We start from the raw sequence: 18,821 nt of genomic DNA on the forward strand, positions 1-18,821 counted from the left end.
ATGTTGCGCTTGGAGAAGACTCTCCTGAGTTTTTCCGATAAACCGGCAACATAGGGGATGACAATGTTGTTGCATTTGTCTTTCTGATCCTCCCTAGATGGTGTTTGATCTTCTTTTCTGTGCCTCTTTGCTGACTTGACTGTTTTTATCCAAAACTTTGATGTGAGCAGTGAAGGCTTCTACTTCTTGGGTTTTGATTTTGACCCAGGTGTTGTCCACATATCTGTACCAATGGCTAGGTACTCTCCTTTTAAAAGAGCCAAGAGCCTTTCTTTCCACTTCCTCCATGTAAAGGTTGGCTACGATAGGTGACACCGGGGAGCCCAAGGCACATCCATGTTTTTGTTTGTAAAAACCCTCGTTGTGCTTGTGGGGTCTCGTTTTAAGGCTTCGTAGGTATTGTTGTCACTGAGGAGTGTAGTAATCTTTGTGTGGTAATAAGTTGTGTTTAGAACCACAGTGCACCTTCCTTTGTCAGCTGGTAATATGGTGATGTTGTGGTCTTTGCTTAGGGAAGCAACGGCCTTCTTTTCTTGTATTGTGGGGTTAGATGGAGGAACTTTAGCACTGGAGAGGGTGGCTGAAACTTTCATCCTGATTTGCTCTGCTTCTGTTTGTGATAATTTAGTAATCCTTATGGCGGTTTCTGTGGCTGTGATGAGGTCCAATATGGGAAACTGTTAAGGAGAAATGGCAAAATTGAGTCCGTTTACTAGCACTTTCTTTTCAGGATAAGTGAGATTCCTGTCTGAAAAGTTCTTCACCCATTTTCCTGACTGTCTTCAGGAGTGAAGTCTTCCTGTTCTTCTCTGTGTGGTGTAGGTTCTGATTGAGAAGTAAAAGTTTTTGTTAGTAAAGTGTGGAATTTCCTGAGTTGTCTTTCTTAAATTTCTTAAATCTGGGACTCTCCACTATTTGACCTTAAAACCGAAGAAGTTTCTCAGATCAGAGGTGAAACGTCTTCAAGCAACTTAAAGTAGTCCAGACACTTTTCTTTCCAAGCTCTTTACTGAGAACCTTCACAGACATATCTTCCAGGTAAAAGCTGAAAACATGGGTCACCTCCTCACCACCCCAGCTAAATCAACACAGGTTTTAAACTGTATAAGGTATCAGATAATTCACCTGAACAGTTTAAACAGAGCTTAAGTAACATGTAGGCTAAAGGACAGGAAGCAGATTGCAAAAGATGTGTTCTGTCATGGCTGTGGTGGGGTTAGCACACTAATAAATATATTTTGGTTTTGCCCTGATATACATGTAATTAATCCTCTGTTTTCAGTGGTAAATGTACAGATAGGAAAGGTTGCAGGCCAACCAATGCTACATTCATCATCGGAGAATAGGAGCAGTTCTTACACTATACGGAGCTGCTGGTGGTGAAGATAAAAATATGCTGGAAGGCAAGGTTCCTGCATGAAGAGGAGAAGGTTTGATAGTGTTTTCTTAAATGTTACTGAATTTTAAAGAACAGCTGCACTTAATAGTGTAATTGGGGGTACAGCAGGGAAGCTTGATGTATTCATATGACTTTATCTGTGAGACCTGATTGTACAGTTTAGCTAAATGGAGTTCTTCAGTTTGCAGTGCTGTAGTGTGATGCCCTGCAGTGGTGCATTTTTCTATGTGTTGATCACCTGTACCTGTTTCTAACCAGTGTGGTTACATTGAAGGTGATACTGTACTGTACATACTGTAAGCTATACTTTCTGTACAATGCAAAGTGCTGCATTAATGTAACTAGAACAAAGTTTTGGGATCTCTTCAGTCTCACACATGAGACAAGGTTTATTACAATAGTGTCATGGTCCTGAGTCTGTGGACTCAGTGGTTTTGTTTTGATTGTTATTATCTTTTGTTTCGATTTAATTCTGATTAAGATTTTTTAGTTCTGAGGTTTTGGTTTCTGTGTTCCCTCTGTACTGTGTTAGTATTGTGTCTCTGTGTTCATGTCATTTTCTGTTTTATTTTGACACTGCCATGTCCTACGTTAGTGTGTCTAGTTTTGCTCCTTTGTGTATATGAGCCCTGTGTTTTCTCCTGCTTGTTGCTGGTTCATCTGTGTTATCTCCCCTTGTTTCCCTGCGTCTCTGTTTAAGGTTTCAGGTTACTTTTGTTAGTTTATTCTGGTATAGGTTATCTTTAGGTTCTGCTCATCCCATCACCACTTCTGTTTGTATTTCCACTGTTTAAATAAAGCTCAATCACATCTTAAGACATGCCTGCATCTTGGGTCCTAATTCTCACACTCCACAAATAGGGCTTAACTGTTAAAAATAACTTGAATAAGAAACAGTAGAGGACAGTGAAAGGCCAGTGTAACATCTAGTCTTCCTAACTGAAGGAAAGTAAGTAATGTAGAATAATGTAATAGGTAATGTTTTCTTTTATTGCCGGGAGCAGTTTGGAAATTTCTTTCTTTATATTTTCTCTGTTGGTTTGTTTTTATAGCTAAAAACTAATGATGAAGAATAAAAAAGCCATAAAACCAAAAAAAGAATCCAAAATGAAACTCAGCACTTCCTCTCTATCCATGTTCCCTCCCCTTCTCATCTGCAGATATAGTGACTTGTAAGAGCTGACAGGCCCCATTAACTGTAGAAACACAAGTTTTTTTAGATCAGAGTTCAGAATAGTTTCAGTTATAAGGAAGTGAAACTCACACAGTCACTGACACTCAGAGAAGAAATGGCGCAGAACGGAGTTCAGCTGGACCGAGAAACTTTTTCTTGTTCGATCTGTTTGGATCTACTCAAGGATCCAGTGACTATTCCCTGTGGACACAGCTACTGCATGAACTGTATTAAAACCCATTGGAATACAGAGAATACAAAGAAAATCTACAGCTGCCCTCAGTGCAGACAGACTTTCACACCGAGGCCTGTCCTGGTGAAAAACACCATGTTAGCAGTTTTAGTGGAGCAGCTGAAGAAGACTGGACTCCAAGCTGCTCCTGCTGATCACTGCTATGCTGGACCTGAAGATGTGGCCTGTGATGTCTGCACTGGAAGAAAACTGAAAGCCTTCAATTCCTGTTTAGTGTGTCTGGCATCTTACTGTGAGAATCACCTTCAGCCTCATTATGATTCACCTACATTCAGGAAACACAAGCTGGTGGAGCCCTCCAAGAAGCTCCAGGAGAACATCTGCTCTCGTCATGATGAGGTGACGAAGATGTTCTGCCGTACTGATCAGCAGATTATCTGTCATCACTGTTTAATCGATGAACATAAAGGCCACAACACAGTCTCAGCTGCAGCAGAAAGGACTGAGAGGCAGAGAGAGCTGGAGGTGAGTCGACAAAACATCCAGCAGAGAATCCAGGACAGAGAGAAAGATGTGAAGCTGCTTCAACAGGAGGTGGAGGCCATCAATCAGTCTGCTGATCAAACAGTGGAGCACAGTGAGAAGATCTTCACTGAGCTGATCCATCTCATCCAGAAAAGAAGCTCTGATGTGAAGCAGCAGATCAGATCCCAGCAGGAAACTGAAGTGAGTCGAGTCAAAGAGCTTGAGGAGAAGCTGGAGCAGGAGATCACTGAGCTGAAGAGGAAAGGTGCTGAGCTGAAGCAGCTCTCACACACAGAGGACCACATCCAGTTTCTACACAACTACCCCTCACTGTCAGCACTCAGTGAGTCTACAGACTCATCCAGCATCAATATCCGTCCTCTCAGGTACTTTGAGAATGTGACAGCAGTTGTGTCAGAGGTCAGAGATAAACTACAGGACATTCTGAGAGAGGAATGGACAAACATCTCACTGACAGTCACTGAAGTGGATGTTTTACTGTCAGATCCACACACAGAGCCAAAGACCAGAGAAGGATTCTTAAAATATTCACGTGAAATCACACTGGATCCAAACACAGCACACAAACAGCTGTTATTATCAGAGGAGAACAGAAAAATAATAGCAATGAATCAACAACAGTCTCATTCTAATCATCCAGACAGATTCACTGAATGGTTTCAGGTCCTGAGTAGAGAGAGTCTGACTGGACGTTGTTACTGGGAGGTGGAGAGGAAAGGGATAGGAGTTTATTTAGCAGTCACATACAAGAATATCAAAAGATCAGGAAATGAATGTGCATTTGGACGTAATGACAAATCTTGGGCATTAGAATGTGATACAAAGAGTTATACATTTTGGTACAACAATTATAAAACTCCTGTCCCAGGTCTTCCATCCTCCAGAGTAGGAGTGTACCTGGATCACAGAGCAGGTATTTTGTCCTTCTACAGCGTCTCTGAAACCATGACTCTCCTCCACAGAGTCCAGACCACATTCACTCAGCCGCTCTATGCTGGACTTTGGCTCTACTCTGATTACGGAAACAAAGCTGAGTTCATTAACCTTAAATAGACTAAAGTATTTCATTTTGTTGTGTATTTCTTTTCTCTCCATCATTGTTGTGACATGTCTTCGCTGCACAGAGCTCAGCTGTCAGTCAAACATTATGGGGGGTACCTTGACATCTTCTTGTTATTCTCTTGATGTTTTTGAGGGTTTTTTTAGGTCGAGCTCTTTCCTGTTTCTTGATTTTTATTTACAAGCCAATATTCTGTCCTTCTACAGCCTCTCTGAAACCATGGCTCTCCTTCAGATTCCAGACCACATTCACTCAGCCGCTCTATGGTCCGATTATACAGAACTGTAACAGCTGCAGAGCTCTGTGAACTCAGATAGACGGGGGAGATAGATGGATAAGTCTATCTACGTTACTTTCCCTGCTCCATTTCTCTTTGTCTCTCTCTTGCTGTCACTGTTTCTCACTACTGTTGTGCCACGTGGAAATGCACCTGCAGTTACATTGAAGGGCAGTGTCTTTCTCTAAAATGAACTGACAGCCCGGATAGTCTGCATGACTATAACACAGAATATCTGGGCTGTCAGTTAATTTTATGGTAACTCAAGTGGTTTAAATTGGACTTTATAATAGCTACAGATACAGTAGGGTACATATCTGTCCTACCTCTGGTATTTCTGGAGGGGGCACTGCTTTTTATCTTTAGGGGCCTGATGTGTCCAATATTGTGTCTCCATAAGCTTCTGCTGTTTGATGCTTTCTGGTATTTCAGCTACATTCAAGTCAAAGTGGTTTAACCCGCAGCAACCGATCATTGAGCTTTTGTGGGTGTGTCCTGCCATCTCTCCTGCATTAGGTGCCACCCTTTTTGTACACCTGACTCTAATCAGTGATCAAGCACATTTAAGAGAAAAATGAGAATTAGTACCAGAGAGCCTTGTTGGTTTTGAGCTGTGTACATGTGTGGTGGCTGCTTGGTCCTGCTCTGTGGTGAGGAGTGTGTTTCGGTGACTTACTTTTCAGTTTAGTGACCAATTCCTGTTGTTTTTTGTTTTCCTTCTTTAAACGGTTTAGTGGCTTGTTCATCTCTTTTAGTTTCATCATGAATAGGAAAATTAATAAAACTCTTTAACAATTTTGCATCCCTGTCTCCTTTTTTCAACCCAAACATCTTTTGTTTCTTCCCCCCACTTCCACTGGACCTTTTAGGGGAACGTAAAATCAATATAGTGTTTTATGTAAATATTACTTACTTTGAAAAAAAGGACAGCTGCAGTCTTAATAATGTGGTTGGGTGTACAGCAGGGGAAGCTTCATGCCCTCAGTTCACTGCATCTAGGAGACCTGACTGCACTTTAATTGTGTAAAGTTCTTCAGTTTGGAGTCCTAAAGTGTTACGCTCTGCAATGGTGCAAATTTTTTTACATGTTGTCACCTATACACCTGTTTTTTCTGGCAGTGTAGTTACACTGTACTACTGGTTTGTACTGAGAAGTAAACAAAAAAGAAAAAAAACCAATTACTTATGACACTAATGTGTTTTTTAAACGGTCTCCCTGTTTATCAGCTAAGTTTTCTCTGTTCATTTGGAATATTTGAATTATTTTAAGGAAAAGAAATACTGCATTCAGCAGATTTGCACAAGAAACTGACAAGAGTGTTTTTTTTATGTCGCAACAGATGATGTCATATTTTTACTGGTAGGAATTGCTCAGCACAGTTTACAAAGCATCTTCTTTTCTTTGATATCGAATGTGAAACTTGTCACACCTTTCTACACAACTCAGTTAGTTTTTATTTGTTTACAAAAGTGTGAATACAAAAAGTGTGTGCATTAGTTTTTATTACGCTATCGCCTTGTTTTTGTCAGAAAAAAAGGTTGTTGACAAAAATTATGAAAATTACCAGTGCACAAAATTCACACTACTGTCAACATGCTTTCTTGTTTCCTGCTCGTCAGATCTGGAGGTTGTAGATGGTGGAACCAACATGTTGTGACATATAAGAGCTGACAGACCCCATTCACTGCAGAAACCCATGTTCTTTTGATCAGAGCTCAGTGTAGTTTTAGTTTCAGGAAGTGAAACTTAGAGTCACTCACATCATGCCTGTTCTGTTGAAAAACACCATGTTAGCAGTTTTAGTGGCGCAACTGAGGAATGCTGGACTCCAAGCTGGTCCTGCTGATCACTGCTGGACCTGAAGATGTTGCCTTTCATTTCTACACAGAGAAAAAACTAAAGGCTTCAAGTCCTGTTTAGTTTGTCTGGCTTCTTACTGTGAGAATCACCTTTAGCCTCAGTATGATGTTGTTCCATTAAAAACAAAAAGAAAAGAAACACAAGTTGATAGATCCCTCCAAGAAGCTCCAGGAGAACATCTGCTCTCGTCATGATGAGGTGATGAAGATGTTCTGCCGTACTGATCAGCAGAGTATCTGTTATCTCTGCTCTGTGGATGAACATAAAGGCCACGACACAGTCTCAGCTGCAGCAGAAAGGACTGAGAGGCAGAGAGAGCTGGAGGTGAGTCGACAAAACATCCAGCAGAGAATCCAGGACAGAGAGAAGTACTGTGACATCTGTTTTTTGTTTTTGTTTGATTTTTTTAGATGGAGCTCTTTTCTGTGCCTTTTTTGGAGACTATCACTGCTTCTCTTGCTCCAAATGTTTGTTATATATTCATACTGATGTATTTACCATTATACAAACTTGGACCAATCATTAAACTGACCACGGAGACTTTAGGAAGTCTTCTAAGTGCAGAAAGCTGTCACAAAGAGAAAATTAGCAAAGGGCGTCACCTGGTGGGTAAATACAGACATGACAACAAGAAAAGGTAAACCGCACAGACGTGACAATGACTGAAAATGTGTTTTTAGAAAAATATGTTTGAGATAATGCACACATTTTTTGAAACATATTCTCCCCCATGCAATAAGATCTTTTTTAATATAACTTATGGTGTACAGAGCTGGTATTTGACCCCTTCCTGATTTCTCTCTTATTTCTACATCTATTTGTTTTTGCATATTTGTTTGCATATTTGTTGTTCAAATTTACATGTTTCAGATCATTAAACAAATGTTATTAATATACAAAGATGACTCAAGTAAATCCAAAAAGGAATTTTTAAAACAGTGATTTCAAGTATTAAAGGAATAAAGCTATCCAAACCTAAACCAAAGTCTGAATTTAAATTAGACTGAGCTGCTTTGGCATGACCTTAAACAGGCTATTCACCAGACTCAGGCTGGTGCACTGTGGTTTCATTCATGGGTTGGCATTTATTAGTGGTCATCATATTGAAAAAATGCACATGTGGAAAGGCAGAATGTGTTAGGCAGGCTTTTATGATCGGCTCCAACTATGCTGAGAAAAAAACTTTATGCATAGACTATTCCTTGGATCAATATTTCACCTGGATTATTGGAGAGTAATACATTCAGGTTTCTCCAAAGTACCAGTGAGGGGCTCGCAAGTAACGCGTTGAAATTGTACGAATGGCCTGAAGGGGGCAGCAATAACATTTTGATGCATCTAATCTGCCGGAAATTAACAAGAAAAACAATAAGAACGGAAATGACGCACGCTTACTACTTACCTCTGTCTTCAAGTGAGAGTTTACCGAGGCGAGACTAACTGTTGTTATCGAAGACATTTTCTCAGGTTGCAAAACGATCGTCCGGTATGAGGAGGAGATCAACCATCAGCGCAGACTGCTGGATATCAGCCGGAAACCCGAGATAAAGTTACACATAAATTGGTATGTAAAACTGTGACGATCACAATGAACTAACGCACGAATACGACTCATGTAGGACCCTGATCGGAGCCCAGATTGTAGACAGAAAGAGTAAAATCAGTGAGCAACTATGACCTGTTTGTATAGAAATAACACAAGTTCCCTTTTAAACGGTATACTTATTTTAGCGTTACACACGAGGAAGTGATTTTACTGGAAGGCTTTGCGTGTTAAAGTCAAACAGAGACAAAGAACGCTTCTGCTTTCTGCACGGTGCCGTAGGTCTCTCTCAGCATCGCCATGTGGCTGTTGTGCAGGTCTTCCCAGCTACGATATACACTTTGGAGAAGCACAAAAAAATAAAATAAAAATAAAACCTAGTGCGCGTCTACATTGCTGTTTACGGCCAAACGTACCTCCACAAATTGTTTGTGTGGTGCCTTTAGGTGTACATCGTAAAGTCAGAAATTCGGACCATACAAATTTCTTATTCTTAAATATACTTGTTTGTGATATGCACATGTTATTCCCCCTTTTTCAGTTTACTGTTGTGATTTTAATATTTCAACCAAGAGTTATTTACATACTTTTCTGTCTCTTTAAATTTTTAAATATATTATGAATTAAAAGTTTTCAGCAAACAGACAAACAAACAAAAAATCTTGTTCAACGCTGCGATTATTTTACATCTTGTTTTACTGCCGCGCTGAAAAGATAAAGCCTGAAGCTCTCTCTTGCTTTTTCTCCTCACTTTTGCATAGATAGATAGATAGATAGATAGATAGATAGTAACGCAGAGGTAAAATGTAGACTGTCTTTCAAACTATAATATGAACAGACCTATTCCCAATCAATATTTAAATGTAAACTTCAGTTTTTATGTCATATTATTTCAAACCCCTGACCAACAGTAGACCTGAAAATTATGAAGAGCATTGAGAAGTGTAAATTAGACTAGTGAAGCGTTGTAGTTTTAAGAGGAAACTGTTAAGAGTGAAGGGAAATGGCAGACTAAGTATATCTATTTAATGTCAGACACACTGAAGGGAGAGTCCTTGTGACTTATTAAAGTACCATGCAAAAGTCTTGAGCCACCCCTCATCTCTTCATATTATGACAAGAAAATTGGAAGATGGTTATTGAAACACATGCAAACATGCATGGAAATCCAGTAAGTAAGGCAAAAACAGAGTTTGTACAATTCTATGAGCTTGAAAGGCAACACTTGGTATGACCATCTGTATTCCTCAACACAGCCTGAACTCTGTTAGATTAGCTTTCTTCTTTCTTCTTGAATGACATTTCAAAGCTCTCACTGAGTTTGAGTTAGATGCCTGTTTTATGATTTTAAAAAAAAAAACATCCTCTGATAATTGTCAGGTACAAGGGCTGGACTGAAAAAAGTGAAAGAGCAGCCAATTTCTAAAGACCAGCTTTCCAATTTCTCAAGACCTCTGTAAAACATTAACAGAAACTGGCTCCTTGGATGCAAAATATAAAGATTGGCTGAAGACATTTGCACATCACTGGTATCTGTTTTAAGTTTGCCATCATTATATGTTGGGAAGTTCGGTGAGTTATGTGAGATAGACTATTTATACATTCTAATTAGATCTGTAGTTCACAATTTGGTAAAAAAAAAACTTATGAGGAAATTCTTGGCCTGATTCAACCCTAACTCAAACCATACATTAAATATGGACAGTATGAAGGATTACAGTAGTGACTGCACTGCACTGAGCTCTGGATCTGCTGCTGCTCCATGGTGCTGAAGCTCTTCGGCTTCACATCATTATGTGGTACCCTTGTGAGGTCTCTTAATTATTACAGTCGTATAGAAACAGAGCTGAAGAAGTCGCTCAAAAGCCAAACACTAAAATGCAATACAAAGTCCAGAAAAAAGCAGATTGTCCCAAAGCCAGCTAAAATGATAAAATCTCAGTTTAATAATATACAAACACTTTGTCGATAATATGTTTATATAGGAAAAAACATAGGTGGGAAGTAACAAAGTACAAATACTTTGTTACTGTACTTAAATAGAATTTTCGGCATTCTGTACCTTACTTGAGTACTTTTGACTTCTTACATTTTCAAAACAGACTTGTTACTTTTGGTTTAAGGCATATGAGGGAAGTTATTATTTTATGTCACTGCGCGCCTTCAAACATCAAACTGATTTAAGCATGAACAGTAACACATGAGAGGCAATCCTGTTTGTGGATTAATCACCAGGATATGTTGATAAAAAGGCACAATGGTGTGCTATAGTCAGGGGTTAAATTGGGTTGCGTTTTCTTCTTCTTTTCTTTTTTTTTTTGGCACAACACCAGAACAACTGCAGGTGTCCATAAGTTGTGGTTGTGATAATTCAGCCTCTAACTAGCCCTTCAGAAGAGTAGTGAGCATAAAGGGAGCAATGTTTTTTAGTGGCAGGTGATTTCAAATGCATCGTTTCTATTAGCTCAACAAACATCAGCTAACACACAAACTGTTTGTGTGCAGTTTGTCTCACAGTGTGTTGCAAGCTAAAGGTTCAGCTGCTGTATTTCACTGGGAGCGAAAAGAAAGAGAGCTAACTTCACTCAGAGATGGAGAAAGATAAGAGAGATAGGACAGGAGAGGATAAAGAGCACTTAGATTTAAAGGGAAGCACTGCTCATTTAAAGCTTACATTTAAGTCCTCATGCTTTTAAATCAGATATTGGGTTTGTACATGTGACATTGTTTTTTTTTAATATTGTAAAACATGCTGCAAAACAAACATGAGGTAGACTGTTATTTAAAGGCTGCATTAAAATACTCTGCAGGTTAGTGCAAGATAAACAGGTTAGCTTGCTGTACTGTGATGGATTTAAAATAAAGATCAGTGTGTTTGACTGGTGTACAGTGGCCGTCCAACATAAAGACAGCATAAACTGTATACTGTCAGTTTAGAGCACAGGTGTCGAACTCCAGGCCTCGAGGGCCGGTGTCCTGCAGGTTTTAGATGTGTCCTTGATCCACCACAGCGGATTTAAATGGCTAAATTACCTCCTCAACATGTCTTGAAGTTCTCCAGAGGTCTGGAAATGAACTAATCATTTGATTCAGGTGTGTTGAAACAGGGTGATATCTAAAACCCGCAGGACACCGGCCCTCGAGGCCTGGAGTTCGACACCCCTGGTTTAGAGCAAGCGTGTCAAACTCCAGTCCTTGTGGGCCAGTGTCCTGAAACTTTTCCATGTGTACCTCCTGCTGCACACCTGAATAAACTTAGTAGGTCATTACCAACACTTGACTGCATGCTGAGGTAGCAACCCCTAAACCTACTCAAGTAAACTGAAGTGACGTAAAGTGTTTGGAAAAATGTACTTCTAAAACTACTTGCACCTTGTTCATTTAGTCATGAGCTGCTGTAACATAAATCAAATGGCTGAACTGCCACCTCAGCATGCAGTCAATTTCTATAGAGTGTTGCTAATGACCTACTTATGTTATTCAGGTGTGTTGCAACAGGGACACATGGAAAAGTTTCAGGACACCGGCCCTTGAGGACTGGAGTTTGACACCATGAAACATCTGGTCGAATTCAGGTGGAATTGGACTTAAGTACAGAATGTCTATAATTTTGCCAGCCTTCTGCATATCCTCTTTCTCTACATGCATGAATCTTCTCTGTGGTCTACCATTTTTCTTACTGCTTTGCAACTTCATTCGAAGTACTGCTTCCATTTTCTCCACACACTCTCTTCACTCATTAGTACATATCCATATTTATCCTTAAACATGCTAACCTGCTGCACATCTTTTCCAGATTGATCTCTGCCTAGCCTCCCAGTGTTCCCGTTGATTGACTATCCCCCTTTTTCTTTGCTAACCTCTTCCTTTGAATACTCTGGCTTTTTATAGCAAATAATCTTAAAAATATTTTGCAGTAGAACAAAAACTGAAGAAACATGAATCAACATATAAACATTACCTGATGTTGATGAAGTGAAGCAGAGCAAAGTTACAGAGGTTTTATTAGTGACACAGCCAAGCGTTTTGCAATTTTGCATAATTTTAAAAAGTTTAAATTTCTTCAGTATTGAACAGCAGAAATGAGGTTTTCTCATCGGAAGTTAACCCCCCCCCCCAAAAAAAACAGTGCCCGACAGCACTGTACACAACGGTAGACTGGTGGGTAATAAGCAAGCGAATAATGCAGAAAACAGAGATTTTTAGATGGGGAAACTGTTGTTGAAGTACACTGAGAGAGAGAGAGAGCTCTGCAGGAAGTGTGATTTTTACCATGGTGGAAGCAAAACAGGAAAGGTAAGAGAGAATTAACGACGATGCTTATGTGAAGCGACATGTGAAGTGTAGTTTGGATGTTTTGTGGCTGGTTTAATCAATTTTGTTTGGAGAGAGACAAAACCTGAAGCTTCAGAATCTAGCGCAAAACAAGATGTAAGCACAAAGTGCGGACCCGCCGACGCATCAAAATCTGTGAGCTCTCGGCTTTCAGCCCCGACGGCGGTGAGAAACTGATTCTGATGCGTCGGCGGGTCCGTGCTTTGTGTTTACGTCTTTGTGCAGAATCCGTGTACTTGCTCTCATTTACTGTTTTAGCCGTTTGGTGGTTCTCGAAATTGTGTGAGGTTTAACCTGAGACTCTAGTGTTTCGGGCAAAATAAATTTATATTTAAAAATCGATTCAGGATTTTAATGAATCGATATCACATTATTCAAGCTAGAATCGATTTTAATCGGAAAATCAATAATCAAAACCCACCCCTAGTCCCTACCATCCAGAGCCTGTCTCAACTCCTCCCAGAACTCTGTGGAACATTTTTCCTTCTTCAGCTTCTACCATTTAATCCTTGCTTCGTCCTTCACTAGGCAGCATCGGATGGCAGTCTACAGTATGGCTTCGGATATCAAGAAGAGGAAACAAGCCTAGCTGCATTCTTGAATAACACCGCCTTCGGGTGTCTTTGCTTTCAAATCGCACATTCTGCATTAGATGTAATCCACCTGTGTGCTCCCTTCTCCACTCTTATCTGTCACCCTAAATTCCTCCTCCTTGTTGACACATGTGTTCCCTACAGTTGTTTCCATCCTTTTCACAAAACCCACCATTATCTTTCCTGCACATAACACCATACCAACCCAACACCTCCTTGTCTCCTCTTTTCGCTTCACCTACATTGAAATCTGCAGCAAGTAATCATTAAATATACATTTTGTTTCTCATGGAAAGGATTTTCTGTCATGTAGTTACTGATGTTTATCTCACAAAAGTGACAATCAAAAAGTGTTTTGAAACATAAGGTTCGTAGAACCTCCCCTAATGTTTTGTACTCTGCTATTAAGAGTGCTAGAACTCAAGAGTGACTCACACAGGTCCTCCTGAAACATTTGTCACATTTGTACAATTATTCACATATATGAGAGACATGCTTATAGTGTAGAGGCATACTGGAAGATATTTTTTTTAATGTTTGTTTTCCTGTCATCACATCAATAACCTCTTTCTAGTGTCCCTTTTATTAAGACCTTCCTAGCAACATGAAGTGTGAGGAAGAGGAGGGTCTGGATGACCAGCAGGTGTGTAACCAGGAGAGTACCTCCAGTATGGACCAGGAGGACTCAGAGCCTCCACAGATTAAAGAGGAACAGGATGAACTCTGGATCAGTCAGGAGGAAGAGCAGCTTGTAGTGAAGCAGGAGACTGAAGGCATCATCATCTGGACTGGGGGAGAGCTAGATATTATGTGGAAACCTGAAATAAAATTACACAGAATAGGTAAGTGAAACTTCAATGAGTACCATTTATGTATTTTTTTTTCCTTCTCATAAGCCAAAGTGGAAACTGACTTCTTTCGTTCTGTTGAGGATTTCACTTCCCAGGTCCTTTACGGTGGCACCTAGAGACAAAGCACGAGCAAACTCCAAAGCACGAGCAAACTCCAAAGCACGAGCAAACTCCAAAGCACGAGCAAACTCCAAAGCACGAGCAAACTCCAAAGCACGTGCAACTCCAAAACACAACGGAAGTTCTCCGGGACGCTAGGGGAAGCGTGCTTTGGAATTTGTACGCGTTTTGGAGTTTGTACATGTTTTGGAGTTTGTATGTGCTGTCTCTAGGGGCCACCGTAGTCCTTGGCCTCTGAACCATACTTTTAAATGATCTCTATCTGTAGTCAAAAGTTACAAAAATGGCAATTTTTAATGCAACTTCAAATGTGGGATGGTTTGGTGAAAAAAAGAAACTCAAAAAACCATAGGCAAAAAGTAAAACTCTCTCCCATGAGGTTCTGCAGGAAGCACGCAGACTCAAGGATAATCAAAGATGGACAAGCTGCCCCAGGCTTTTGGGCTCTCAATTTCTAGACGGTGGTCTATTATTCACCCACTTGTTAATTTCCACTCATGATTTCATCCATGGCAGACATTAAGCTTCAAAAGACTGAAAACTTTCCAGTTTTCTGTTTATTTTTAGCGTGGTCACTTTGACCTGAAAATCTATTACATATCACCCCTTGTCAAAGCATTAACGTTTGAATGGCCCTGTGTCCTATCTGAGGAGCCTAGGTGCTATCCTTCTTCTACTACATGAAAGAAGACTGCCTGGACACAAACCAGTCCACTAGTGCAGATACCTAAATACAACATATAAATGTGCTCAAAACACTTCATATGTGAGATGAATACATGAACGTGTGATAATTTTGAATACTAGATTTACAACCTGAAATACCCAGTTGTGTTTTTTTTTTTCATGTCATTTTTGTCCATGTGTCACATCAGATCTCCCGCAACAATATATGTGTATGGAGGAAGAGGCTGTGAATAACCAGCAGGTTGATAACCAAGATAGGAACTCCAGTCTGAACCAGGTCGACCCAGATCCTCCACAAATTAAAGAGGAACCGGAGGAACTCTGCACCAGTCAGGAGGGAGAGCAGCTTGTTCTGAAGCAGGAGGCTGATATCTTTATAGTGACTCCTATTTATAAGGAAAGTGACCACAGTGAATCAGAACCAAACTGTGACGATCTCCTTTCTTACTACTCTCCTGAACCAGAGAGCCAAGATCAGAAAGACACTGAGCATGTGGGCACAGGATCAACTAGATATGCAGAGCCAAAGAAGAGAAGAAGTCACAGTAACAAAGCAGATAACTGTCCAGTGACGGAGAGTCGGTGCAAAACTGACACAAGTGAAAAGTCATTAAAATGTGACACCTGTGGAAAAACTTTTCAGTATAAATACAGGCTGACTAAACATCTAAGAGTTCATACAGGTGAGAAACCTTACTCTTGCAGCACTTGTGGGAAAAGATTCAGTCAGCTGATACATGTGAAAAGCCACATGGCAATTCACACAGGTGAAAAGCCATATTCTTGCAGCTCTTGTGGAAGAAGATTCAGAAAGAAATCAACTTTAGATCTTCATGAAAGGATTCACACAGGTGAGAAACCTTATTCTTGTAGCACCTGTGGGAAAGGTTTCAGTCAGATGATACACTTGAAAACTCACATGAGAATCCACACAGGTGAGAAGCCCTATTCTTGTAACACCTGTGGGAAAAGTTTCAGTGACTCATCAGCATTCAGAGTTCATGTTAGAATTCACACTGGTGAGAAACCTTATTCTTGCATTGCTTGTGGGAAAAGTTTCAGTCACATGATAAACTTGAAAACTCACATGAGAATTCACACAGGCGAGAAGCCCTATTTTTGTGGGACCTGTGGGAAAGGATTTACTCAGAGAAAACACTTGAAAACTCACATGAGAATCCACACAGGTGAAAAGCCATATTCATGTAGCACCTGTGGAAAAGAATTCAGAGATCAGTCGACATTAAGAAAACATATCAAAACCCACACAGGGGAGAAGCCACGTTCTTTTGACACCTGTGAGAAAAGATGCAATCAGACAAACATAAAAACTCACACAGCTTAAAAGTTTCATCCTTAGAGTCTATCAGAGCCGTCAGACATAGCAGTGTGTTAATGGTAAAACTCACACTAGTGAGAAACCAAATAACTCCAAAACCAGAAGGAAGAGATGAACTCACATTCAGGTCAATGAGCTACATTTTATCTCCTGGACAGTAAAAACACTTTTTGTATTGTTTGCCTTATTCTTATGATGTAGGGGAAACCCTGATTTTTACATTTGTCTGAGCTGATATATATGTACACCTGTCAGGCATAGTATTATGACCAGTGAACAACATTATCTCTACATCATGGCTCTTTTTAGGGGGTAGGATATATTAGGAAGAAAGTAAACAGAGTTGATGAGTTAAACAGGAAAAATGGTTGAGTGAGTGAGTTTGACTTTGGGTCAGACAACTGGGTCAGAGCATCTTCAAAAATGCAGCTCTTGGGGTGTTCCCGGTCTGCAGTGGTCAGCATCTATCCAATGTGGGCCAAAGAATGAAAAGTGGTGAACCACTGATGGTCTCATAGACAGCCAAGGCTCACTGATCCAAGTGGGATCAAAGGCTGGCCCATGTGGTCTTGTCCAACAAATAACCCTAAAAACAGAGTTAATGCTGGTTCTAATAGAAAGGTGTTAGAATATACAGTGCATTGTAGTTTGGGCGCTGCATAGTTGTCTTACCCTCACCCCCAACTGGTCGTAGCACATTGTTGCCCCTCCCTGAACCTGGTTCTGCAGCAGGTTTCTTCCTGTTAAAAGGGAGTTCTTTTCTTCCCACTGTCACAAAGTGCTTTCTTATAGGGAGTTGACTGATTGTTGGGGTTTTTGTGTTATACAAATAACATTGAATTACTGCATACCAGTCGGGGTGTCCATGCCGACCCCTGGCAACGTGGACAATGGGTATGTGAACATCGTATCAACTACCTAAGTATTGTTGTAGACCATGAACACCCTTTCATGGAAATGGTATTCTCTGTGTGTAGTTTCTCAATCATCCAGGCATGTTAGTTTAAGGAGTTTGGAAAGAAAGTAACTGGACCTCTTTACCTTTTGTGAAGAAACCTTAAGAAGCCTGTGGCCTCTCTATGTGGGGTAATGTGCTCCGCCAAATGCAAAAATGGTTGCAGGGAGCACAACAAGAATTTTGAGGTGTTGACTTGCCCTCCGAATTCCCCAGATGTCAATCCAGTCGAGCATCTGTGGGATGTGTTGGATAAACAAGTCCGTACCACAGTACACCTTCAGGGGTCTGGAGTCCATCCCTCGAACAGTCAGGGCTATTTTGGCAGCAAAAGAGTGACCAACACAATATTAGGCAGATGGTCATAGTTTTATGCTTGATCAGTTTGTGTACATATGTATATTATAAATTTATATATTGTGTTTAGTGCTGGTGAGGTGATACATATTAATTGTAGATCCAGGTTCTTCAGTCTTTTCACTTGACAGCGTTGTTACAGAAAAAATATTTTTTGGGGGTACTTTGCTTTTTATACCCAAGATTTTATTATTTTATTGTCCAATAAAGAGTCTTTAATCTCTTTAAAGAAAATTAATAGCTGGACAGTGACACGCATAAGACCAAAAACAATGTGCCTTTATGGATTTGAGGTCACCTTATGTTGTAATGCTTTTCATAAAAGATAAGCTTCCATATGGACCTCTTCTGTTGATTTATTTATCCTGATTTATTTAGTTTTGTTCCTTATTGTTGTGGGTTCTTTATTCTTAAAATTTAAATAAAGATTTCTTTAAAACGTGACAATTTTTTTTCTGAGGTGTAATTTCTAAAATATGAAGTTTTGGTTGTGTCTGTCATTATTTTATATGTATTTTGAAACTGAGGTTTTGATTACTTGAGGAAACATGCTTCTGTGTGTATGTTCCTGAGCTGCTCTGGCTGCAGAGTGTTGCTGCTTCATTGAAGATGTTTGTGTAGAGTAGCTGCAGGTTGACCGTTCATACTGCATAAAAATACACTGCGCAAATATTAAAGGAACACTTTTTAATCAGAGTATAGCATCAAATCAGTTAACTAACCAGATAATTATCCCAGAGGTTTAAGTAGCAGAAGGGGTTGCTAATTAGTTTCAGCTGCTTTGGTGTTAATGTAATTAACAACATCTAGAAGGGCAACAATGACACAACCCCTGAAACAGGAATAGTTTTACAAAAGGAGCCACTGACATTTCCCCCCCCCTCCTCATCTTTTCACAAGTTTTGCATTTGCCAGTGTCACTACTGGTAGCAAGAGCGGATACTTGGACCATAAAGAATTTGCACAGGTAGTTTGAGTCCTCCAGGATGGCACATCAATACGTGCCATTACCAGAATCAGAAAGGGTTTTATTGCCAAATGTTGAGCAGGTTTACAACATTAGGAAATTGCTGCGGTACTTAGTGCAAAACATACTGTCAGACAACGCTTAAATAAACATAAATATAAAAATTAAAAGTGCTAAGTAGATAGACATATACATGAATGCAGGTGGTGATCAATGCAAAAATGGAATGATGCAGTGAACACAGTGTAGGGTCATGTGTTTGTGGTGCGAACAGTCATATGGTTATTGTTCATGAGTCCAACAGCAGAGGGGAAGAAACTGTTCTTATGGCGAGAGGTTCTGGTCCGAATGGACCGGAGCCTCCTGCCTGAGGAGAGCAGGTCAAACAGACTGTGTCCAGGGTGAGAAGGGTCAGCTGTGATCCGAGCTGCACGCCCCAGTGTCCTGGAGGTGTACAGGTCCTGCAGAGATAGGAGTCTGCAGCCAATCACCTTCTCAGCAGAGCGCACAACACGCTGCAGTCTCTGTTTGTCCCTGATAGTGGCTCCAGCGTACCACACGGTG

General features: G+C 40.3%; 2 protein-coding genes across 5 annotated transcripts; both read left to right on the top strand.

The window, feature by feature from the left end:
- The first annotated feature begins 2,615 nt into the window (after nt 1-2,615).
- LOC100696942 (tripartite motif-containing protein 16) lies at nt 2,616-5,451 on the top strand. The gene has a single exon (XM_019347771.2). The coding sequence runs from the start codon at nt 2,689-2,691 to the stop codon at nt 4,363-4,365; it is 1,677 nt and encodes a 558-aa protein (XP_019203316.1). The 5' UTR covers nt 2,616-2,688; the 3' UTR covers nt 4,366-5,451.
- A 2,439-nt stretch (nt 5,452-7,890) lies between these two features.
- Nucleotides 7,891-17,734, top strand: LOC109195575 (zinc finger protein 135). Of its 4 annotated transcripts, none has more exons than XM_019347818.2 (4): nt 7,891-8,074; nt 11,538-11,628; nt 13,556-13,823; nt 14,828-17,734. In XM_019347818.2, the coding sequence occupies exons 3-4, from the start codon at nt 13,586-13,588 to the stop codon at nt 15,982-15,984; spliced, it is 1,395 nt and encodes a 464-aa protein (XP_019203363.1). In that variant the 5' UTR covers nt 7,891-8,074; nt 11,538-11,628; nt 13,556-13,585; the 3' UTR covers nt 15,985-17,734. The 4 variants fall into 4 exon arrangements, with proteins under 4 accessions (XP_019203363.1, XP_019203364.1, XP_019203361.1 ...); XM_019347819.2 differs by having other exon boundaries at nt 13,572-13,823; XM_019347816.2 differs by lacking the exon at nt 11,538-11,628.
- The last annotated feature ends 1,087 nt before the right edge of the window (nt 17,735-18,821 follow it).

The sequence above is a fragment of the Oreochromis niloticus genome, linkage group LG18 (assembly GCF_001858045.2).
Source record: "Oreochromis niloticus isolate F11D_XX linkage group LG18, O_niloticus_UMD_NMBU, whole genome shotgun sequence".
In the NCBI taxonomy this organism is placed as follows: Eukaryota; Metazoa; Chordata; class Actinopteri; order Cichliformes; family Cichlidae; genus Oreochromis; species Oreochromis niloticus.